Below are 25,974 nucleotides of genomic sequence, written 5' to 3'. Positions count from 1 at the left end.
CTGGTTTTCTCTTAGTTTGGAGATTGGTTTTAGGGTTTTGTTGGTTTTAGGTTTTGGGCTTTCTTTCCTACAATTTGTGGTTTTGCATTTTTGCCTAGAAAGCTGTTCTCTAAAATATCTAGATGCTCTGAATGTATATGATTCTAACTGCAACAAGTCCTACAAAGCTCCTACAGATATTAGCTCAGTGGTTGTCAGAATAGTTGTTTCTCTAAGTTAAATATTTAATGGCTTTGGGGATTTGTTTGGAGTGGGTGGTGTTGTATGTCTTTTTTAAAGGAAAGAGTTTTAAAATGTTCATGTATTAGAAATTGCGTTTGAGAGATCAGAAAACTCCAGATACCTGTCATGAAGACATTATTTTGCAATGATCACTTCTGTTTAAGCTTATATGTCACATATATGAGCAGAAAAATAAAGAGATGCAATTTCTTCAATCAGTGCAGTCTGTTGCTCTCCACATGCAAACTACTTGCTGATGAAACATATTGAAGTTACATCATGGCCCTTCATGCTCTATAATTTTTGCTACTCTGGTGATAGACAGCTATGCGTGGGTAGCCTTTCTTTTCACCTTAAGAAAACTTCAAATGACCAATCTGCTACACTTCACAGCATCCACGAAGGTGATATATTGAGAGGCGAACAGCAGGTGTGATTTAGGGGATGTGTGATTAAGCAAAGTAAAATGAGATCTGGAGATCATAATAAATCACAAATATGTGTGCAGATAATGCACACAGGAGAAATCTTGCTTGAGGTATAATAAAGATAGTGTTATTGTAAGACACTGAGGCTATTCTATTCTATACGAAGGCCTCAACTGGAAAATTTTGTTCAGTTTTGGAGAGCATGTAAAAGGTATTTATTGCTGTAGGCAAAGCAATAGAATATGATCCTTAGTCTTCTATTTACAGGTTTTAATTTTTTAATTTTAAATTTTATTACATTCATATAAAAACTGGAGACTCAAGTTTCCATCAATAGAACTTGCACAAAGTTCACTGCAGGCATTAGCAGGCTTTCTGATTGGCAGCATTAAAAATACAATATAAAAATTTGAATGCTATACTTCATTATTAAAAGGAATGTGTCTCCCCTTTGGAAAGTATGCTTATTCTTCACTGGAGTGTCTCAGGTGGCGTCCACCTGAAAAATTGGTGCCCTAAGTATGGATGTTGCAATGCATACAATAGCTGAAATACAGGGAAGGGTTTGCTCTAAGAAATGAAAACTGCCTGGTATGAAAAGATTTCTTTGCTTTTTATGTTTTCTTCTATTTTGCGGGGGAAAGGCAAAGGGAGAAAAAAAAAAGCTTTTAACAACCTCCTTACTCCATTTAGTGCTTCTTCAGAAAGCCTGCAGCGCAGATTTCAAGACTAAGCTTTTGCTAACCCTTAAAGCAAACATTTAAAGCTGCAGTACTGTTAAAATAATACTTTGGACCTTGCTCTGCCATCAGACATGCACCATAGCCCAGATCTCACAACATTGACTTCAGTGGGAGCAGTGTTTGTTTCTGTGTATCTATTTCTCTGGATAATTTAAACAAATGAGGTGCTTAATTTGCATTTGGATTGGGGCAATGGGAGTGATAAAGTTCTCCCTGTGAAAATACCCAGACCAAAAAGTATATTTGCTTTGTTCTTGCTGGGCCTAATTGTAAGCCTTTGTTTCATTTTTTTTGTCATTCAGGCAATATTATTACAAACAATATAAAACTATGGTTACATTCACAAATTTAGCCACGTGGTTGTACAATGAGAAAGACGTAGGGTCTGTGAATATTATTCATGAACTGTCATGACATGGTGGCATCAGGACATATGCCAGTGTAATATAATGTTAAAATCTGTATCTCTTGCTTAGCTCTAGTATTATTGTTTTAACAGATCACATGAGGTATTTGGAAGATATGCAGTATGGGCACTGATTTCAGGTGCTGGAAACATTTACATCATCAAATTCTACATCTTAGGAAACAGTTGTTCTGTGTGCAGCAGCATAACTTTAATGTCTGATAAAAACATGACTCCTAGACTAGTCATTCCACCCACCTGAGACAACAGTATGGTCCTTGTCCTGTGTTTCCCTTCTAGCTTTTTCAGATCCTTCTCTGTTACCTTCCATCTTGCTCTTTTCATTTGTTCTCATTGGTGAAACAGATGTTTCACTGAGATGTGGCATGATTTTCAGCAACCTGTAAAAATAAGATTAACTTTCTGTTAGCTGACACGGACTAGAGGCTAAACTGTGTTGAGATTACTGGCTAATCTTACCACTCCACTACCATTGACTTCAACACATTTGCTCTCTTTTCTACAGATTTAACTGGTAACAAATTTAGGCATAGACTCTTTATTCACTGTCTGCTGTTTTGAATTAATATATACTGAGCTATTCCCCTTTAAGTTCTTATCAAATATGAGAAATGACTTTTGAATCTGTCTTCATGGGAAACAGATAACGTTGAAAATGTTTCCTGTTTGCTAAAGTTGTTCATTCTGTGAGAACCATATGAGCTGCTGAAACTTAGCTATCTTGAAGAGTAGTGAGGAGATTAGGAGAAGGCCAGGAGTCAGTATGCTGGCTCCCTTAGATAGTCAAAGCTGCTGTGCATAATCTGTGTAATTGTCTCAAAAAGAAATCCTTCCTGTCCACCAGAAATTCAGCTGCTACTTTTTACTAGTCCACCCACTGTAACACTTACAACATTCTGAATATGGAGGAGTTGCTATCAAAACAAAACTAAAACAAACCCCAAACAAAACAACCTGCGTTTTTGTAGAAGATAATTTGTATGTGTTTGAGAGCAGCTTTAAAATGAGGACTGTAGAGGGTATTCTTTAGTTGTTTAAATCTTTATTTCAATAAACTACCTCTACTCTCATCTCAGATTTTATTTTTATAATATACAGCACTTCTAAAAACAAGAATTCAGTAATGACTTAACCACTATACTTTCAGATACTCTGCAATACAAAATTTCCCTCCAACTTCATTTAACACACACTTGAAGTCACACCCTTTAAAGAGACTTGTCTGCCTGACTCCCAGTGAAGGATTTATACTCTGAATTAGCTCTCAGGGCACACATCTCATTCTGGACAAGCAGCTTGGGGTTGTCTGTTTAGCACACAGATATGAAGTATGTTTTTCTGGTGAAAAACAAGCCTGAAGCCATTGATTTTTTCTGTCCAAAGGAGAGTGAGGCACTGTTACCGAGTTTCACTTGTCTTCAAGCCAGGGGCTCAGGCACAGAAACTTGTGTCTAAGGTGTGGAAGATAAAAATACAAAGCAAATCCCTTGAAGAGGTCTATAGGTTACTTCACTCAGCATTCTTTCTGGGCAGCCTTGAGCTCTGGTTCTTTTCTCCTTTCTCATACTGATGTGATTTCAACAGAGGAATGTCTGAGTCTTTCACTATGGTCCCCAGTGTCTAGGTGAACCTAGAGATAAAGGCTGGGAATCTCCGAGGCTGAAGAGAACAGAGGTTTGAAATCTTTTATGTTCCTTTTAACCAGTGAGGTATTAGGTAAATCATGTCTGGTTTGATCACTTCTGTCAAGGGTGGGAGCAGCAGTTCAGTTTGTTTTGTTGCATTGATTGAATGAAGTGGATCCTCTTCACTGCCAGAAAGAGCAGTTGTAAATTTCCAAGGTTCTGTATTCTACTATAAAATACTGGTCAAGTTTCACCACTCCAAACACACACATTCATCAGAATTTATGAATATTTAGAGGGGAGGAAAGAATTTCATGCTGACTGAATTGCAAAGGACATAATTCACTAGCCATGACCAATTGTTCCTTCCAATCTGTCATCTCTGTATCTGAATGTTTGATTCTAATTTCTTTTTCAGTCTGCGTCATTTACAGTTTTCTTACTTTTCTGTCATTAATAATAACAGAACATGTTACTTTGGAACTATGGTCCTTTCTGGTTTTTAAGAAGCACCTTAAAGATATAAAATTAAAAAAGAAATAGATATAATTGTGTCATGCAGGAGTACTGAAATCTTAAATTTAGTTAAATGAATTATAATGCTCTGTTGACCAGGAGAAATTGAAGGTCCATTGTTGTGTGGAATATACATACCTGTATACTCACTTATTTTGTATGTCAAGGGCAGCAGGGCTGAATTTTCACTTCTGATTAATATATGAAGGAAATGCTGATGCTTACCATTCTTGTGAAGTATTTGGGGATGTCAGTATTGAAGAGACTCAGCCAAATAGTTTGTGTTACTTCTTGCAGCGCTTACATAAAATAATTAGCCCCTGCACTGTCATACATGAATAATAAATGAGAATAAACTAGACAACCAAAACAAGACAATTACTTTGAAGGAAAGTTTTCAAAGCACACATTTCACAAATAATTACAAACACCACTTGTTTGTAGAAAGGATTACCTTGTACATCCTTTGAAAAAGACAAGGGCACAACACAGTACTGAAGAATTTCACAGTGATAAAGACAGTTTTATACAAAGGAGTAGGAAACTTCTGTTTCAACTAAGACAGTTTAAACAAAAGTTTTAAACCACAGAATACCTTACACTAGAAAGCTTCTAAAGTTTCAAAGTTTTCTGAATCCTTTTTAAGTTTTACTCCTCTGTAAAAGTTACACTTTCATTGCACACACAATGTGCATATTTTCTACTAATTAATGTTTGAGGCTCCCATTTTCTAGCCTTCCAAGAACTAAAATAGATAAATTCATTAAAATCATTAAGAAATTAGAGTGAATAAATGTACTTATTTATTACAAAACAAGCAAAAAATATGTATTTTAAAGTGTGCTGGATACATTACCTGAACGATTAAAACAATTCTAATGCAGACTATTTTATATAAGGCTCAATTTGGAGAAGCTTATAGTGTGAAATATTTATAAAAAACCTTATTCTTTAATCTGATTGAGTAACACGTTTGAATAAGTGTAACTAGGAAGTGAAAGCCCTTCTAGTTTTTTAAAAGGAAACACTATTTGCAGATTGTTATGCACAGATTTTAGTACAATACTAGCAAAGTCACATAGTTTTTCACTCATATGTCAGTCTGTTAGAATAGACACAGGGAAAGTGAACAGCTACAGGGGGGTTTTATATGCACAGATATAATCACCTGTACATGTGCTGAAAGCATGTGTGGAGTCCTTTCAGCACATGGTAAAGACCTACACTTCAAAATAAAGGTTTCATAAAGACTTAATTGGAAACTTGGTCTTACTTTATGCGTAAAACATACTTGCTAGGAAAGGTTTTCTTTATTAACATCCATTCTTTCAGACCTGTGTATAACAGAGCTTGGCAGGATTTAAAACACAATTTATTTTTTAATTTTAAAAATATCCATAGAAATAAAATTTGTGGAAATAATCCAATTTTGTGTTTGAAATCCCAAACCACTATTTTTGTGATGGAGCTGTGCCAAACTAGAGTGCTGTTTGTTGAACTGAACTGAGACATTTCTGTTGTGTTTACTTTAGCATTAATTTGTATTTCAACTGCTTTAGGTCTTAGCAGGTTTTATTCTGACATCCTTTCCTGCTCTTTTCTATAGGCTCAGTTCCTTCATTAAACTATACTTGCCTTTACACACTGTACTTTGCCTTCTGACTGAACCATTTTAGCAATCACAAAATACCCCATGAGTAAGACGACCTGTTGGATTTGCAGCCCAGAAAAAATAGGGATGAAAGTACCTTATGAAAGGGAGTGTGAGGTTTTTGTGTGGTTATTAGACGATTTTTAAGTGAAAACTAAAAATCTGGTGTGTGCATGAAGCCCCTGAGATTTTACAAAGTGAAAAGTGCCTGCTGTGTCTAACTGCAGATTGCCTACATATCGTTAATTCCACAAAGCAGTTTTTATCTCAGTGGAAAAGCTGTAGCTGGACCAATTTCTGCAGCCGTAATAGAAATTCTCAGTGCCACATGTAGGGGAAAATCTGCTCAGTATCCACCCAGTAAGAGGGAATAGTCCCAAGAGCTAAAATAATACCATGATCTTTCCACATGGCTTCTGTAATGGAAATACCGTAGAGTATAATTTATCGAAAGTTGCAAATATTGTGTGTCAATTAGAAATCACATCAGAGTCTTTAACCCTTAACTGATATACTTTGACTCATAGAAATGTTGGTTGTAGAGAACCTCTGGTATTTCTATAGTCCAGAAGCAGGACTATCACCAGCAATAAATGGCATCTGACACAGCTTGCACCATACAGGTCCTGAAAACTAGCAGGGCTAGAGATGTCTCGATCTATTTGGTTAGCTTATTCTGGGATTACACTACCCTCTTTGGAGAGCTTTGTACCAGTTTGGTAAAATATTAGTGTCTATTCCACATAGGTGTAATAAGAAGTTTTGTTAGGATTTCACAGAAATTTCTACTTCTGCTTTTATAGAGCATGGCTTGGCTGTTCAAATTACAATGTTTCAATTCAGTTTAAACCCACAAAGCCTTTGCTATGTATTTTGAAATCTTTTCAGCAGCTGCTAAACTATTTGATAGGACTGCCTCTTTCAGCCTCATCATCTAGGTAGAGATCTTGGGTTGTTAGAATGCCATATTGCATTCCATATACATCTCATAACAACTAAAATTGCTCTTCTTCTGTAGCACATTCATGCCTTACATTTTTTGATCTAGAAATGTCCTTTGTGTACATTCTTATTTTGTATTTATTTATCCTTTTTCCTACCCTTTAACAGAGCAGGTGCTTGATAAAAAAGGGTTTTCTTACTACCAGAACAGAAAATAATTTCCATACAAAAATGAAGGAATTATTCAAGACTTTCTTCTATTCAGACTTTCTTCCATTCTTGGAAAATATTCATGTTTCTTTTGTACTTTCAGGTGACAGACAGCGCTTAAAGTTAACTAGTAACTACTTTCAGCAAAAGAAACCAATGCAGAGTTGTGAGAATATGTCATGACATCCTACAGCTTTACACAGACCAGATTCTGTAAAAATAATTATACCTAATTATTCTAAATTATTTTCCATTGTCAGATCTAAGGTAGCTATAGATAAAAATGGTAGTGCTTAGGATTTCCTTATGTCACGCACTTCAGAAAGACCTGTCAGATATGCAGACACAGATGTTTTGTTTTAGAACTTCTGTAACTTAAAAAACATCACACTTCCCTGTTAATATGCCAGCTTTCTTCTCTACTTTTTATTCCTTTTTTTACATCAAGCCTCCATTACATTGCAAATTCTTGTTTTGCTATTATGTTAAGACATAACTGGGAGTAAAATACCCCCTGCTGTTGATTTTACCCTCACAAAAGCCAAATATGCTTGGATCTCAGATTCCTTGATTCCAATGGCACATAAAAAATATATTGAAAAATGTTACTTAGTTGTCCATTCAAAGATTGGAAAATTAAGACAGGGACAGAGTAAATAAAGTGTTAATGCTGTTTATTGTATGGCTGCCTGACTGGGGCAGCATCCTGTTCCAGAAAGCAGCATGAATGAAGAAAAAAAGACTTAGTATTGAGAAATCTATGTAGAAAGCAAGGAGAAGATTGTAGTGAGGGTTAGCATACTTAGCTGTTTTCTAGCTAGCATGGATGTTATTACCTTAGAAGACAAGGAGAAATGGATGTCATGTGGACCGCAACAGGCAACACTGACCTTAACTGAACTCTGTACTGTTATAATATCCAACCCCTGCATGATTATGCAAGCTAGTCAAATGAAAACTAACATGGTTTTGTTGCAATTCTTCAATTACCCTTTCAGTAATTAGAACTACTGAAGGAAATTGCTTCTGTACTGAGGTATCTGCCCCTGTTTCACCAAGCTGGGAGCCTGCATTGGAACAGGTAGAAGCTGCTTAAAATTGTCTTGATTGCTGGAGTGGAGGAGACAGCAGAAGAGGGGAAGGTACTAACTATCAGGGACAATTTATTGCATTAGTCATCTTTGAGAAGCAGAGAGGACTTTTATAGAGGAGTCTACAAGTAAACACCCCCACTCTTGCAGATTGCTTGTGATTACACAGGCAGTATGAAAATAGATGTAGCATATTTCACTGTTTATCTAAAAAAAATATAGTCCTCTTACTTTTGCTAATAAATAATACTTTTTTTTTTATAAATTTTTTAAGGATGTGATCACCACTGTCATTGCCCCCAGGATAATTTATTTGTAGGTTTTGAGTCAAGAATGTTAATATGCTCACTGTTAGGACTGGGAAATAGCCAGGTAAATAAATTACTGAAAGACTTTAGCCTGAGATTCTCTGATGGTGAGACCTAAACAGATGAGAACATCAGTGTGGAAGTAAGATTAATTTACCAACTATGTCACACAGCATATATACAGACCTAAAGTCTTGATAGCAGACTTAAAAATCTCATTCTTCAAAGCTGTGTTTTGTTCAAGTCTTTTGCATATTTTGATGCTAAAGGCTTAATTTATTGTAATCTGTATTACTCGTGGAGGAGGGTATTTATTTCTTTAAAAAGACAGTAATGAATCACATGTAGTAGCTCACATAAATTTTGGTGTAATTTGGACTCCAAACATATAAAACTGAAAAGCTGAGTCCTTTCCGCGGCAAAGGTATCTGTGACTTTAGCTGACACCATAAAAAAAAAAGTCATCACTATTCATTTTATTACAACATCACCTGAAATCTTAGTTATGGGTCAAGACCCTCTTGTCTCTGTTGCTGAATTAGCACAGGACAAAAATGTTGCTCTTGCCCAAAAGAATATTACACCCTAAATATAAGAAAAGCTCTAGCAGATGGATACAGACTGATGGAATACAGGAAAGCAAAGAGAGCATAGATAGATGTGCTCTTTGCACTGGACTAGAAGTGCTAACGTTTCTGATTCCAAGCTTAGCTGCAAGGCATTTACTAACCTGGAAAAGGACAGTAACAGCCATTTTGCCTAAGGAGCACTAATGTTAGATACTGAGATTTTTTGTGAAGTGACAGTGTGACATCTCTTAAAGGAGATGATTTCCAAATTCTTTATATGCTTCTAATGATAAGCTTACAGTTTTATTTCTTAAACTAACTGTATGTTTTGACTTGTATATTGTATCTGTAATCTAAAATTAAACAAACATTATATATTACAAAAAAAAAAAGAAGTTAATTTACTTATATTACTAATTTTATATTTTTGGGGGGTGGGAATGTAAACCAGAAGAATTGAAAAGAAAAAGTTAAAGGCATTTGTCTTCACTACAAATATATTTACAAATATATTAATGGTTTTGCAGTTTTTCATAATGTAGTCCTAATAAAAAGAAAAAGCTTAAAATAACTAGCTATATATAGTGCGTTGTATATACTGACTGCCACAGTCGTGGAAATTTTATACTGAAAATGTCTCCATCTCGTCCTCTCAATGAAGTGGGGAAGAGAAAAAAAAACAAACCTTCTCACTTGTGAAAGCAAGAAGGATTTAAATCTCCTACATACCCAAATATAACCATCTGACAAATTACTGTTGAGAAGAGCTGTACATACTTACCGCAGAGAAGACGACTTTCAGCACATTTCTAAATTTACCTACTTCTTGATAAATGAGACTGAAGGAATTTTTGACCTAGTTCTGCAGGAATGCAGGTGCACTTACCACATACACTGAAGCCTCTATGCAACAGTAAGTTGTTTAGAGAATTATCATAAAATATCAAAAGGAATGTGTTCCTTCCAGGTCTGCTGAGTTAACTCTCAAAATTGTTATACATATCTCTTATATGTAGTATAGCGAGGTCTCTCCCTTGGAATAAATGTATTTCTGCTGTAAGGGGAATATATATATTGCTATACTGTAAAACTGTTGGGAAAGTATATTGGAGTCTTCCTCATCACTACGAACAATATAGTTGTGCAGCTATCTGATTTGTTTAGACATCTACAGAATACCAGTTGCATGTCCCAGAGACGCAATCTGAAGCTTTATGTGGCAGCAAGATAGAAATGCAGTGTAGGTGTGAGAGGGACAAGCCACCCAAATCTTACCCAGTCAACCTGCAGGGAGAGACTGCAGGACCATGCAGGACAAGCTCAGCTAAACAATTCCCATTCCACATAGCAAATGGTCCTGGAGGCAAAGTCCTCCACTAATAACCTTTACCATCATTCAGAGCATCAGCTACAGCTAGCTTTTTGGAGACTGTCTTAGAGAGCCCCTTAAAGGTACCTATTTGCCCCATATCACTCCCTTCTTTCCTCTCTTACCAGAATATACTGTAGTTGTGGACATGAAGTAATTTCTCTTTTGCCATGTGGTGAAGGAGAAACATTTGGGGCTGTCAGTATGAAAATGTGTCTGGGTTGGTCCTCAGGGATTTGTCCAGTCCAGTAGAAGAGTAAGTAAAAGAGCAAAGCCTTACTTTGCTTGACAAAAGAAGATAGCACCTCATCTAGAAATGTTTAAGTTTAATGAATGAACACAGGATGTGGTTTAACCCCAGTTGTCAACCAAACCCCACATTGGCACTTGCTCACTCCCTTCACAGTGAGATGGGGGAGAGAATGAGAATGGTAAAAGTGAGAAAACTCATGGGTTGAGATAAAGATGTTTTATAAAGGTAAAGCAAAAGCTGCTTGCGCAAGCAAAGCAATATAGGAATTCATTCGCCACTTCCCACTGGCAGGCAGGGGTTCAGCTATCTCCAGGACAACAGGGTTCCATCATGTGTAATGGTTAATTGGAAACACAAACATCATCATTTGCAACATCCCCCCTTTCCTTCTTACTTCCTTTCTTATTTCTAAGCATGACACCATATGGTATGGAACATCCCTTGGATCAGATGCCCTGGCTGGCCAACTTCTTGTGTACCTCCAGCCTAACTCACTGTTGGGGTGGCATGAGAAGCAGAAAAGGCCTTGGCTCTTGTGTAAGCACTGGTCTATAACTAAAATGTGTTATCAACACTGTTTTCAGCACAACTCTGAAACAGAGCCTCATCCTAGCTACTAGGAAGAGAATTAACTCTATCTCAGTCAAAAGCATCACACATAGTTGGGTTTTGGTTAGAAACTGGGGTTTGAAATGTTTGAAGCTATTTGTAATTGACGTACACTGTGTTTTCTTGAATTTTTGTGTAGCATTTTGCATTAGGCGGAAAAGACACAAAAGTCCACCCTGTTCTTACCTGTGACCAAACTGTTGTTAAAAGATGTATTTCCAACACTGTTCTCAAAAAAAAAGTGCTGGCATTACAAGTAATTTCATATCAAGCCTATTGCTCTACCACTTACAAGTTGTGAACATGCCCAGGAGTGATCAACCAGATCGATTTTGGAAATTGCATTATAGTTCATGTGTTTATAGTGTCTTCACTGGAGTGGATTACAAGCTTCCTGTAGGATAAAAAGTATCTTTCCTTGGACTTATGGCATTCCAAAATGAAAATGTAAATTATTTAAAAGGCCACACCCTGCTGATAACAAGAAATTAAACACTCCCTACAAAGGAATTTTGTCAGCATCTGCAGTGGGGCATTAATTTTACCATGGGAATACAGACACCTTCCTTGTTTATTCTAAGCAGTGATGCTTGCAATTTAGAGTTAAGTGTTGTCAGATAATTGAAGTTTAGCTGTCAGGTTTTCAGCACTTCTCTGGGCTCAGCTGTGTTTCTGTTGTTATCAGCAACATTACAATTAAATCTTAGATTATTTTTCTTTTTTTTTTTATCCTTTGATTGAGCTCTTCTTCTTCCTGAAACTATTTAGTTTATTGAATATGTATCACACCTTGAAAACTCCATTTTCAGTGAGCACAATGGGTCAATATCTTGTTATGACTTTGTCACGTTACGTTGTTTCTGAGAAGGGCATGCTTTTGAAACTCTCAACTACTTTTCATTTTAAATTTTTACATTTCTTGTCACTGCCACTGTTTGCAAGCTTCCCAAAATATGCTGTTAGTTATTTCACATGGATGCTTAAACGATATATATATAGCATTTACAGGGATGAAGGCTTTATTTTGGTTTACACATTAGGTTTTAAAGAAATTAACTCAGACCTGAAGCATGAAATCTTTTAACATTTTTCCACTCTCCTCTAAAGATTTTATCTGCTTAATAGAAAGAAAGATAGAATGCTTGATAGTAAAGTGTATTTTTTCCTCTTTGTTTACATAATAAAGGGATTTTTTGTCTAGTTGTTGATTACTACAATTTGAGCATTCATTCAACAAAAGTGCATAAACTTTTCTACATATCTGTAGAATATGTTATGTGGTTTTCATCATGGTAGTATTCACATGCTTCACTTCTGTTGGCACTTAAAAGTCTACTGAGCCCAGAGGTCAAGTATAATCTGCTTGTATAAGGTTAACATAGTTAACTCTATCTGGATAAGCTGGTGCAATGAATGAGCCAGAATGGCACTAAAGATTATAACCCAGACAAAGAAAAATTGAGAGAAATATTGAAATAGACATAAATCAGATTAAAAAATATAGTTATGGTGCCACAAAGGAAAGAGATTACACCATGAATTGTGGAGGGCAGATGCTTCTACCGTGCACTGATTCCCACACCTGTTGGATATATGACAGTTCCCAGGCAGCATGGATGGTGCCTGGGCTCTGGTATCAGGGTCACAAAGGGCAGCCTAGAGTGGTCTTGTGTGTGCCCCTACCACAAGGGCTCCAGCCACAGGCAGTTGAGATAAAACTGTGTTTCATATAGTCCAAGTTAAATCCATTTCTTTTCTATGTCATGCCAAGAATTTCCCTCCACATAATTTGACAATGTGAATCTCACTGCAATAGATGTTCCTTTGGTTCTGTCATATACTGCATTTTACTGTTGTGCAATTATGCCATTTGAGCACACATGATGAAGCTGCACTTTCACACTTGTGGAGCCCATGGCTGTATACACTTTCAGGGGTTTTCTATTTTTTTAGTGTATATTTGTTCTAATATGCGTGAAAGAAAACCCTGGTTCATGTTTATTTGTGACCTGGTGCAATGAAGTCTACTATATTTACAGTCCTCCACAGCAGTGATTGAAAGTATTATTGCTCCAGTTACCTCTGGGGGTCTTTAATCCTTAAGCCACCTGCTCTGGTACCTGACAGGCAAAATTCTATCATAGACCAAATCTGTAAACAAATTATCAGGTTTTGTGACACTGAAAGGGTAACAGTGATGTTCCACAGTAGTGGGAATAGTGCTGTTTAATGTATTCTTAGTCTGGGGGGAAAAAAAGTAGATGTTTTAGCAGGAAAAAACTGCAGGTGTCCGAAACATTTTGGCTAGACAGGGATAAAAAAGGCTTTGAGGATCTTGAGAACTTGAATACCTTAAATGAGCAATCACCATGAGAATAGAGGCAATGATGATTTAATAATGCAAAGTCATGAACACTAGAATAAGTAAAATGGTTTAGTCCTCTTGTATACTTCTAAATTTTGGATGCAGTGTATCAGTCAGAAACAATTGGAGAGTAACTATGTAAAATTCTTTGTAAGCAATCTTAAAAACAAAGCTAATATTTTGATGTCTAAAGAATAATTAGAGTTTGATGAGGTAGAATATATTAATTACACTGCTATACAAAATGATGGTAACATCTTACCTCATATACAACATCAGCTCTGGTTTCCCACCTCAAATGCTTTTTATGACATTCTCTGAAGAAGCAACATGGACAGTTGATGGAAGTGATTTGGACGTTTCAAATCTCACAGAGACTTGTAATCAAAAGTGCTTTTACCTAAAAAGAAGGGAATTCACCTAATTATTCTAACTTAGCAACTGTTTTGCCCTAAGGTTCATTTTCTGGAGATTAACATTCCAAGGAAATAGAAGAGATACTAAAATCTTTGCTTCATTGAGTTTAGCGGGACCTTTGCAACAGTTTTCCCCCGTTTAAAATGGAAATATGAGATGAACATTAGCAGAACAAAGTGCAGCTATGTAATGAAACAGTGTTGTGACTTCCTCTGCAAACCTAACGCTCCTTGCTGCCAGACTCTAGATCCAAAACGAGGAGCTATCAGCATCAACCAGGGACTGCTGCAGTGGGAGCCAACATAGCTCACAGATCACATGGTGATTTTAATTTTAAAGTGCATTCCAGTGGTGAAAGACCTTGTTTCTCTTGTATAGTTTTTATCTTTTCCTTAATGAAAAGGGGTTTGGCTGACCGTTTCTCTTTTATCATCATTATCACTGATATATTTGGGAACTGTTCCTGCCTTCAGGCATTCAGGGATACTCTGAGATACTCCTCATCCACACCTCTTTGTACTGCTTGACACAATAGTGCAGATTAAGCCAGTGAGTTTTCATCTACACTTAAATTGGAAAAAAAAATAAAATAAATACTGCAGGTAATCAATACATTAGAAAATACAACTATTTTCTAAGTTTTTTAAGTACCAGACAGCATTATGTTAAGTGTACAGTGTATAAGTAAAATTTAAGTAGTGGTATAGAACATTATAGGGAGTGATTTACCTGCTCAAAGCAATGCAAGCAACAAACCAAGGGAAGACTGAGTTTCCGGATATCCAGTAAACTAGATAATGTGTTTTACATCCAGTTATAAAGAATGCCATCTACGGATGTTTAAATGCTTGTTTATGTTTCTGCTGGTACTTAAGTATTCCCCATACACATATAAGATTAAACTTTACACAGATTCTTCCAGGAATTTTCAAGGTAGCCTAATGGAGCTAGACAGCTAAATCCTGCTGACTCCTCTGATGGGACTTGATTACTTAAGTGCTCTTTTTCTCCTTTGAAAAATCTTCCTCTTAATTATGCTAATTGATGTTTAAATTTTTTTCAAAGTTAGAGCTATATCTGGATAATACTAATTCAGAGCCAGCCAATATTAATAATGTTAAATTCTAGGAAGCTTCCTCTCACTACAAGGTATATTTATTTTTCTCTTCTTCTGTAAGGGCAAAAATTAATTACTAAGATTTGCCAGAGAATCTGCTGAGAGCTGTTTCCTATAGGAAACAAAAAAGTAAAAGGCATTAGTCAACCATGTTACCTCACAACTATTTCCATTGGCTAATGAAAGCTTTTAGAGTCAAGAGTATCTTATCTATGCCCCAAAATGGAGGGAAAAAATATGCCCTGAGAAATTTAGCTGATCTGAAAAAATCTTGTAGCATTTTATGTATTTTGGCTGAAACCTCAACCCCTATAATTTCTCCAAAAGGTCCCGATTAGGATCAATTCTAACAGCCAAAATAGAAATAAAAAGCTGTAATCTGCAAATCAGAGGAATGTATTTTTTGGGTCTTCCCTTTGAAATGCACATTTTCTGCTCCAAATCTCATGGTCCATTTCTAAAGAAAGTTACCTAATAGCTTTTCCTTACATACTGGTAATTTGTTTTTTCATTCTTTAACAATTGCTGATAATTGCTGGTTGCTACTCTTGTAGCTCAGTGATAAGCCATTCATCTTACTAAGATGATTTCTTTGACCCTCAGTTTTGCCACAGAACCAGGCTAAGAGTACTTAACTTGTTTCAAATACTGGTGTCCTGATCAGGTGCGCTTGTCAGCAACTGTAAAATGCTAATATTCCATTTGCTACTTTGGTGGTAGAATTATAAGAAATCTTATAGGGACTTCTGCTGTTTGATACAATGCAAGCATATTTTTTTGTACCTTACCTGTACTAGCCACAGTGCATCCTTTATCAGTTATGCTTCAGTAGGGTTGGGTGTTTTGCTTGATAATCTTGAAAATGTGTCGTAAAGGAGAAACCAGTTTACCAACTGGTAGATCTATCAATTAAAGAATGGAGTCATCCACATTTTCTTGGTAGCACTGGAAATGTATAAGTCTGAAATTGAGGCTTGTGGTGTTTCATATAAAGTAACAATAGCTAAACTATCGCTTCTTTGTTTATTTGCTTGATAGCTGAAGCTAAGGTGGAGAAACTTGCAATCTGATGCAATATGACCACCAGGAACAATGAATATGAAATGCGTTCAGCTAACAAAAGGCAGAAACATGGGAATACAGAGGCCAGGAATTAGTAGCTTTTAGAACACTTGCAAGAAGGAGATTGCCTCGTAGGTGTTATTTCAGTAGTCACACATCAGTTACAGTTATTTAAAGTAACTAATTTATTTCAGTTTTGTGAAATTTGATTTTGTGATTTTGATTTTTTTTCTTTATAAACAAGAACACTTTCAAAACCTGATGCTGAAACTTTATGATTGTGTTCCTCTACGTTAGGTTTAGATAGAATTTTTTAACTCTATCTGCTCTTTGCCAGGGATTTTTCTAGGTTTTATTCTTTGTTCTTTAATGTGTAGGATTACATTCCCTAACAGGAACACAGGAATGAAATATGCTGTACAAAGGGCCATGCTAACATTGAGGAATTGTAACATAATCTCAGGAAAACAGTAGTGCAGAGAGAGAGGACTGGTATTGGTTCAGTTAGGCTTTAGGTTTGGTGGGGGGTTTTAATTTTATTTTTGCTTTTCTTTCATTTATTTCAGTTTAGCTACAGTAATAAAACAGTCTCATGTGATTAATACTTTCCATGAAGGTAAAATCAAAGAGATGTTAGTAAGTTTTCTTGACTGTTGGCAAGGTAAACAAGCCCGCTCAGTACTGCCATCTTACGACTATGCAGAGCACTTGCACTTATGCTTTGAGTTAAATTCACTGTCCTGCGCAGAGTGGGTCAGCAGGGCCAGTCCAGTGCTAGACCTTACGCTGTTATTATCCAGCCCTTCTGGCTTAGCTTTCTCTGTAGGAGAGCATGCAAGGGTGTATGGAAGATGGTAGCAGCCATGGCACAAGTCTGCTGTAAGTGATAAATTCTTACAGGGTTTTTTTTTTTTCCCCAACGTAACTAGAAGTGTTGGGAAAGATACATTAAATCTGCCGCCTACTTTTGCAGGTATTCTGTACAGGGGAATTTCCCTGAGTTGGATATTTGGATTCACCCAAAGTGAAGAAAAGGATGCTGACTAAGGTGGAGAGAGAATAAGCATCAGGAGGTGATTCAGTCTACTGGGTCTCAGCTTACAACAGGGGGACCTCCAATCAATATTCTGAAATAACACTGCCAGGAATATTTTGTTTTGTCAGTTCTTCCTGGATACCCAGGAATGATTCTCAGTCTCCCTGGCAAACCGCCTGTCATGGTTTGAGCATGTTTTGAGGGTGTTTTTGTTCAAGGTTTTTTTCCAGACAGGTGGAGGAGGGGAGGCTGGGAGGAAGGAGAGACAGGACACCTGACCCAGGCTAGCCAATGAGGTATTCCATATCATAGCACGTGATGCCCAGGATGCAGACTGGGAAAGAGAAGGCTGGAAGGGTAGAGCTCTGGAGGAAAATGGAGGAGGGAGCACGCGGTGCTCAGCCAGGCAGGGTGGAGTGAGTTATGGGTCGGTGGCTGGTGGGGTGTTGTATTCTCTTCACTTGTTGTTTGCTGTATCATTATTATCTGTAGTAGTAAATGGCAGTAGGGGGTTTGTGTTATGCCTTAGCAATTAAACCGTTCTTATCTCAATCCGTGGGGGCTACATTCTTTGGATTCTCCTTCCTAACTCTCCGGGAGTTGGGGGACTTGGTTTAACCCACGACACCGCCTAACAGGCAAAACTGAGCACAGGAATGATTTTTATCTTTATTTTTTGTCTCCCTATCTTTACTTTTGTGAAGCACTGTGTTTATGCGATTCATTCAGGTTATTTACTTCCCTTTTCCAAAACAGGTGCTGCATACTTTTTCCTGGTTTATTGCTTTGGGTTTTATTGTTGGTTTGGTTTTGTTTTTCAAATATCTATGAGGGAGTAGCTAATTCTACTTTCTGTTGCACACATAGAGACATTTAGCAAAATTAAAGATAAGATTAAATTTAGAAATTTAGAAAAATTTACTGATGCATCTTTTGAAAAGTAATTCTGGTTTGTAAGTTATATTTAGTTGTTTGAATCTTTTCTACTGAAAAAGAGACACGCAAAAAGCTTTAAATATGTAATTGTTATTACAAGAAATTAGTCTTGGAATCTGAAAAAGCTTTCTGAGCATTAATTAATGGAAATAACCAAATCAATATTGCATTATTGCTGCAATGTTATTAGGTGATGGTTTTTATCTTTCAGTGCCATAATGGATCTTGTGAATTATCTAATTAGACCTGTAATATGCAATTAAAAAACTCTTGATTTCCATACAGAAATAAAGTTCTTATAAATAATCATGCAAAAAATAAATACTCCATAGACACAATACTTGGCATGCTGCATAAATTCCTACAGTTCAATACTCTTTTTACTCTTGAAACTGTGAAGAATGCACTGTCTTAAAATAAAGGGGTTTTATAGAATTACTTTGTTTTACAGAATGTGTGGTTTTCATGATGTCAGTATTCCTTAATATTTCTTTTTATGCTTTGTTTTTCAGGTTGGCTTCATGAGCTAGGAAAACGTATTGAGTCTCCTTACTATGAGAATAATACACTAGGAGGCCCATCTATCAGAAGTGCCTATATAGCTGCTCTATATTTCACTCTCAGCAGCCTCACCAGTGTTGGGTTTGGAAATGTTTCAGCCAATACTGATGCTGAAAAGATCTTCTCCATTTGCACAATGCTTATTGGAGGTAAGTACAAACACACCATGTTAAAACATTTTGGGAAGGTATTGACATGTTAGTAAAATTAATGTTGAAATTTTGCTAAGTTTCTAAAAAAAAAAAACAAACCCAAAAACCCAACAACAACAACAAAAAAAATAAAAAACCCAGAAAGTTTAATTTACAATGCCAAAAGAAGGAAATAACTTAGCTGATTTTACACAAGACAAACTCTCCTAAGCAGACCTATATCTAACCACTTGATCACTTAAGGTGACAAAAGACAGTTGTCACCCAGTAAAATGCAAACTCACACTATTGTCAGGTTATGTGCCAGGCACAATTCCAGTCAGCGAGGAAATTGGTGTACATTCAGCTTCAGTTCTGTCCCCACAGCAGCCCTGGGAATGATGACAAAGGAAGGTGAGCATCTCACCAGTGAATCCGGCTGTGAGCTGGTGCATATACTCATGTGTAGGACTAGTCCAGAGAGAAGGCAACAGAGCCACAAGAAGTTTTTGGTGAGCTATATGTGACTCTACCATAAATAAAAATTTCTGTAATTATCACAAAATACATTTTACCACATCACTCTTACTATTAGAATCAAAATGAAATATTTTTTGTCATATTTGGAGCTCAGCGTATTTATATTAATTACCTAGTCATACTGCTGGGGGAAGCCAAGTGCTCATTTATGGTCCTTTCTGCTGAGGCACCTGCACACAACCAGTGAACCAGTAGCACCTGCAGAGGTTAGTGTAAACCAAGACTACTAAAGAAAGTACCTGCAGCTATCTCTTTACCTTTATCCCAACAAAAAATCAGCAGTGCTATTTCATGGAGTGTACATCATACTATGCAAAGATGATATAGTGGGCATGAAGGGTAAAATCAAACCACTATTTCCTACACCCCCCTGCCCCCATATTTTTGTCTGCTTGCCTAATTGCTCTGGAAACACTAGTATGTATTTCTGCAGCAGTAGTCAGTAAGGCATTGGTTGTCACCTTTCCAACATAAATTTTCCTGGTCAAAAAATAAATTGGCATCTTGACACCTGCAAGCTGGAACACAATGAATGACCCATAAACTATGTATTCGTGGCATCAAGTGATATAGAAAGTACTCAATGAATTACTGTCATTTTTCCCAGTCCTGAAAATACAATGGATCACACAACAATATAATGGATCACGCAAGAATTATAACATTTTGATTTTGACAACGTCACAAAAACACAAGTGGCTTATTAATTGCTCTTGCTGGTAGCATAAAATTATAGTTTTAAAATACAATGTGGTCTTTGTGTTTTGGGGCTTTCACTACATAAAATCTGTTGGAATGAAGGAATGAGTTTTCATTTCAATAAATATTCCATTTATTCATGGAATAAAGAGATATCCTGCATAAGGCAATGATGAATATTTAATTCACTTTGTTATGGCAGAGCTTTCACAAAATTAATAGAGCAGAATATAAAAGTAGCCTGTACTTTCATATAGTCCAGTTATAGCAATTTTTTTTTCACTTATATTATTGAGTGGTAGAACTGATATGCTTGTGAACTGAACAAACTATGAAGAACTAGTTAATGTGTGCACAGAGAGAACTGAAAACTGAGGCGAAGTTCATAGGCAAGCAGATAGAAAAGTGACTTTATACCTGTGAAAGTCCAGTGAACAAGATGTGATATTCCCAAACTAAAGAATTTTCTGCCTGTTTGTACCATCTAAAAGAATTTTCAACTACCAAAATGTATCTTTTTCTCTTCCTATTCCATTTAGTCTCTCCTCACTCACACTGGACTTTAAATCGCCATACAAGGTCAACATCTTGTCTTGTTTACAAACCAATTCTTTTGCCACTCTGAGGAGTCTGTCTGCTTTCTTTCAAGCACTATAAAGATAGATGTGCCTTGAGAGTAATAATCAAACTCCTAATAGTTTTTTCAATAAACAATTTGTAAATGTTAATATTATATACCTCAGATCAATACCACACAACAGGCAATCTAGCTGTGATTTTTCCCACTGATAATCAGCAAGCACATTTCTGCACAGACAAACCCAGATGGCCTGTATCTGTAAGCATTTCTTCAGTTTTGCTTGTGCTGCTTTTATTCCCAGGCCAGTCTCTAATTGCAGACAAACTCAGGATGTCAGAACTTTTTGATAAACAATTTCACACCATGTTTGACCTTCGCAAGCAACATAAGAAATCAGATTGATTTTTTTTTTAAACTTGAATTTCTGGTCTGCAATGTTTTGGGGTTTTATTTTTGGTTTTTAACACGTTATTCCACAGAATATGATACAGCTCTAAATGTTTGCAACCTCATTCCACTACACATGGTCACCATTAGTAATTTTTATCTATATGAATTCTTGGAAACCTGTTACATTCTGTGTAGTTACCAACTGACCATTTGGGTCTAGTTTTCATACTGATTAATAGCTTCTCATTATTTCCTGAACATGCCTGCCTACATGGGTTCATCTGATCTCCTTTTTATTTAGACTATGAATTTAATTTGGCTTGGGCATTCTTTTGCTTGGTACCCTGACTAGATATCATCCTGTTCCAAGGCAGTGACTGCTAATGACAGAAAAAATGGAAATAAAAAATCATACGAACAATACTGTATATTATTCATGGAGTCTTATACTCAAAAGCTTTATTAAATCTCTCAATCAGGAAACTGATTTTCTGTGAAAATCCTGTTTATTTTCTGTATTATGTTTTAATGATCAACAAGTTACCACATTACACGTCATTTCTGTTCTCCTCCAGCTCTGATGCATGCCTTGGTGTTTGGCAATGTGACTGCCATTATTCAGAGGATGTACTCCAGATGGTCCCTTTATCACACAAGAACCAAGGACCTGAAGGACTTTATACGGGTCCATCACCTGCCACAGCAGCTAAAGCAAAGGATGCTTGAATATTTCCAAACCACGTGGTCTGTCAATAATGGAATTGATTCCAATGAGGTAATCAAAAAAAGGAAGGTTGTGTTTTTGTTTATTTTGACTACAGATTTAGAGGAGGATGGTGTTGTACTCTTCTATTTATGATGCTGTGTTTTGTGTGATGTTACATATAAAAAAGAACATGCCCAGATATAAAGCTGGGTTATCCCAGGAAGACGGTATGCTATTGAAAAATCTGGTTTAGGACATCATATCATAAACTAAAAATTTAAAGTCTTCTGCCGTTCTCAAATGCTGAAGAGGCATTCCTCAGAAGCCTTTTGGATGATGCCAAGAGAAATACCCCAGTGGGTACTTGTGCCTTTCACCAAACAAAAAATCTACTTGAGGTTTTCAGATGTTTTTTTAATGGAGGGATTTCTTCACTGCTTCTTTACTGCTCTTTACTCACACTTTCTTTTTTTTTTTAATTCTTTGCAACACTGTAAAAAAATAGTTTGGCCTGACTTTTGATGTTATTCATGAGAGTGAAATCAAAAGATAGATTTCTGGTTATGCCTTTGCTTGCTTGCATTAAATGTCTTATCCGGGTTACGTATTTCTATACTCTAGAAGAAATATTGGCTTCTCCCTGCTGGAGTGTTATTTGAATGAACTATTCCCTTCAAAGTTCATGTTATATATGTCATTATAAAACTCAGTGGCCTCTAGATAATGTCAAAATAAGCAGAAAGATTTGGTTTTGAGAACATTCTCCTCCTGATAAATTCTTTTCTGTGGTGTGTGCAGCACAAAGAATGAAACACTCAGCAGCATCCTAGCAACAGAAGGAGCCTAATAAGATTTCCAAAGAGACAAAAACCACTTAGATTTTATGGTTTTTTGTTAAGGATCACCTTCAGCTTGTGTACCTTCTGTACCTTTAGTCACACTGAAAGTGAGTGACTGATGTACTACAACAGCAGCCTTTGGAGAGATCATCAGTATTTCATGATTTGCCTCCCATTCACAACCTGCATTGTTAAACAAGCAAAACAAACAAAAAACGCATAAAAAGAAAACTTAGCGAGTTTTTCAAGTTATTCATCTATCAATGGTTTTAGCATAGAAGAAGCAATATAGCCTGTTGATGAATTTTATGCAAGCATTTTAAAATCAAAATTAATTTTTATTCTCTTTTCAGTGTGTGCTACTGTATACAGTGATATATACCTGAATAAGCTCATGTATTCTAGCAGTTGAAAAAAGCTGGGGCAAGGTTAGATTATGCACTGGGGGGAATTCCCACATACAATATTGATTATTTTTTTCTTGATCCACTATAAAGACATACTTTTATTCATATTTTTCCTGGACTTTATCAGTGTTTATTGTCATGATGATTTATTAAGACATAGCATTCATGCCTTATCAAGGGAATAAGAAAAATCAAAGGGAAATCTTTGTATCAGTATGATATGTGTAGCACTACTAAATCAGATTGCTTCAGCAAAAGAAGAAACAAATTATTTTTTTTCTCTTTTTCACTCATTTTTCTCTTTTTGGACAGCTCTTAAAAGACTTCCCAGATGAGCTGCGTTCAGACATCACCATGCACTTGAACAAGGAGATTCTGCAGCTCTCTCTTTTTGAGTGTGCTAGCCGTGGTTGCCTCAGGTCTCTGTCTCTGCATATCAAAACTTCTTTCTGTGCTCCCGGGGAATACCTCCTCCGGCAGGGAGATGCCTTGCAAGCGATCTATTTTGTGTGCTCAGGTTCCATGGAAGTCCTGAAGGACAGCACGGTGCTGGCAATTCTTGGTATGTTCATAATCATAGCTTAAAAGAGAGAAAGAATGGCCCTCCAGTGTAGGAGAACCTTCACTACTAACAATTAATGTGTCCTAATAGTCTGAGGAGAAAGAGTCTGTTTGATTTTAATATGCTATTCATACTCTATGGACATCCCTAAATTTTTTAGTTTAAACTTATTTTTTGCCATAAGGAGCTTTCAATTGCTAGAGTGCTAACTGTACAATATTTTACTCCCACACAGATTTTCTTATTCTCTCTCCTTTTCATGTAAGCAGGTATATGCTAGTTTTTGATGCAAATTGCTGCTTTCAAGTAAATTTGATGACAGTACTGGCACCTCAAAAGACATTGGTTATTAGTTCCTAAATCTTTCATGAAAACTAGAGGCCAGGCAGTGATCCCACTAATGCTCCCAAAAGAAAGGGAACAATGTGAGCTTACTGTCATTCTTTGATGCATTCATATCAACACCACCCGCAGAACATTGAGATGTTGAAAAACAAGCACTCTTGGCTCTGGTCCCCGAAAAGTTCCTTCCTCAAGCTAACTGATGCTGTCAACAGTTATCTGAGTACATTAGAACAGTGAAAGGCCAGTTCTGTCCTAATAAATTCCATTCAGTTGTTTACTAGATGCCTGCTTTGACTTATCAAGGTTTAAGCATCTCTACCTGTAAATTTCAGTGATTGGCCTAAATTTAATACCTACTAAAGAGATTCCCTTTATCTTCAGCTAAAGGATGCTTAGGATTGTCTGAGTTAATGTTTATAAAATGGTTTGATAAAAGAAAATATAAAATTTTACTGTAAAGAATTATTTTATTATTCTTTTAATACCTCTTTAGATTTAAACATACTCTTCTTTCTAATAACTTTTAATATTCTTATAAAGCAGAGTTAAAAAGAACATTTCCTTTTTTGCTTTCCTTCCTGTTTTGTGGGATTGCACTAGATTGTTGATAATGCAAGCTTCTGGTCTTCTGTAATTCAATTTCCCTTATTTTACTAACATGCATTTGACTGGCCTTTTTTTTAGAATATAAATATGATACAAGTCCTTTTTTGTTTCAAAACTCTTTAATTCTATTAGATTGACAATCTACCTCACTCCATCACCCATATATTATTAGGAAGTTTTAGAATGCCTTGGTTTCACTGAATCGCATACATAAAAGCTATAAAATATGGTTTACAAAAACCAGAAGCCTAAATATAGAAAAAGGTCAAGAGCTGCCCCCACTGGACCTATGATTTCATTAATGGTTTCATTTCCAAGCACTTCCGAAAATGATAATGAAAGCATCATTGTGTAATGGTGTCAATGGAAACAATAAGAAAGAGATTAGTGTATTGCTGAGAGAACTTAATGAAATCGTAATGCAAACACACAAACATAATACAATGAAAAAATGTTTTGTTACAGCAAATGGGAGCTTCATCTTTTAAACTTAATTAACATCAGCAGAAGGTGAATGTATCAAACATGTAGGTCCCTAAGAGAAACTGTGTTACTGATGTAATGCAAATCCAAAAGAGCAAGGGTTTTGCCTGATAATGCAGGTTACTTACAGTTCCCAGTCTACTGGTTTATAATTCTATCATGATTCTAATTCTAGTGGATTAGTTCTTTACTGAACCATTTTCTGTAACAAGCAATATGGCAACAATACAATGAAATGCTCTGCTAAAGTACAGCTGTTTAGTTCCTCTTGAGACTATTATTTCAACAATGGCCATTAAGTTATCTTTTATAGGAAAATATGTTTTACTACAATAGTTATGTACTTTTTGAGCATACATCTTAGAGCTGTAAAAAAATTTTAGCCATAAGTTATTTAAAAGATATCCACAAGGAGAATAAATCTATACCTTTGACTTCATGTCCCAGATACATTAACATACAGATGTGTCTGCAGAAATATTTATAAATATCTTCTCCAGTGACAAAGAAAGAGCTACTAAGAATAACATACATGATTCTGTTTATGCAATGAATGTCAATATTCAAGATACAATCATTTCCCTCCTGCAGTAATTCTACATGAAACTTCAGTGTTCTACTACAGCCTTTGCTACATGACTTTCATTTTAAAAGAAACATACATTACTATTATCAAACCTATTGGTCTTTCAGGCTGACATTATTTCATCAAACACAATAATAATCCAATTGTAACTGCAGTTAAATACAACTCTTAACTTTTTTTTCTGAAATATTTATGCATTATTGATACTAACATTGTTGTATACCTAAAAAGTTTCCAATTAAGATATTTAAAGATCTGTTTTGGTAAATTTGAAATATTTTCCCTTGTCCATATTTACCTAGCCCACAGTAGATTTACATTGCCTCTGCTTAGTATTGTCAAATAAATTTAAAGAATTGTTCATACTTCTATAAAACAAAAAAGTGGATTACTGTTTAGCTTTATGCTATATTTAAATATGTGAACATTACATCACATGATGATGATGAGCAATGACACAGATGTTACTGTCATCTATCAGATTTATATTTCCCAGGTTGACCTAAACAATTACAAATTCTTATTTATACCAATAACAATTTTTAAGAGACCCCAAAGCAGCATTAATATATTCCAAGCACAATAGAAAATCCTTCCCTACTTTGGGTTTTTGGTAAACTCTTTTGAGAAAGTTGTTCAAGCT

General features: G+C 36.0%; 1 protein-coding gene across 1 annotated transcript in view; it reads left to right on the top strand.

The window, feature by feature from the left end:
• Positions 1–25,974, top strand: part of KCNH8 (potassium voltage-gated channel subfamily H member 8) — a 170,460-nt gene that overhangs the window by 110,256 nt on the left and 34,230 nt on the right. The window contains exons 8-10 of the mRNA XM_005143283.2: positions 18,409–18,606; positions 21,373–21,572; positions 23,062–23,311. Of these exons, the coding sequence (XP_005143340.2) occupies positions 18,409–18,606; positions 21,373–21,572; positions 23,062–23,311 (648 nt within the window). The remainder of the gene's footprint in view (positions 1–18,408; positions 18,607–21,372; positions 21,573–23,061; positions 23,312–25,974) is intronic.

Source organism: Melopsittacus undulatus, chromosome 1 (assembly GCF_012275295.1).
Source record: "Melopsittacus undulatus isolate bMelUnd1 chromosome 1, bMelUnd1.mat.Z, whole genome shotgun sequence".
NCBI lineage: Eukaryota > Metazoa > Chordata > Aves > Psittaciformes > Psittaculidae > Melopsittacus > Melopsittacus undulatus.
Note: the sequence above shows the minus strand (reverse complement) of the source record. Positions and strands in the feature narration are given on the sequence as shown.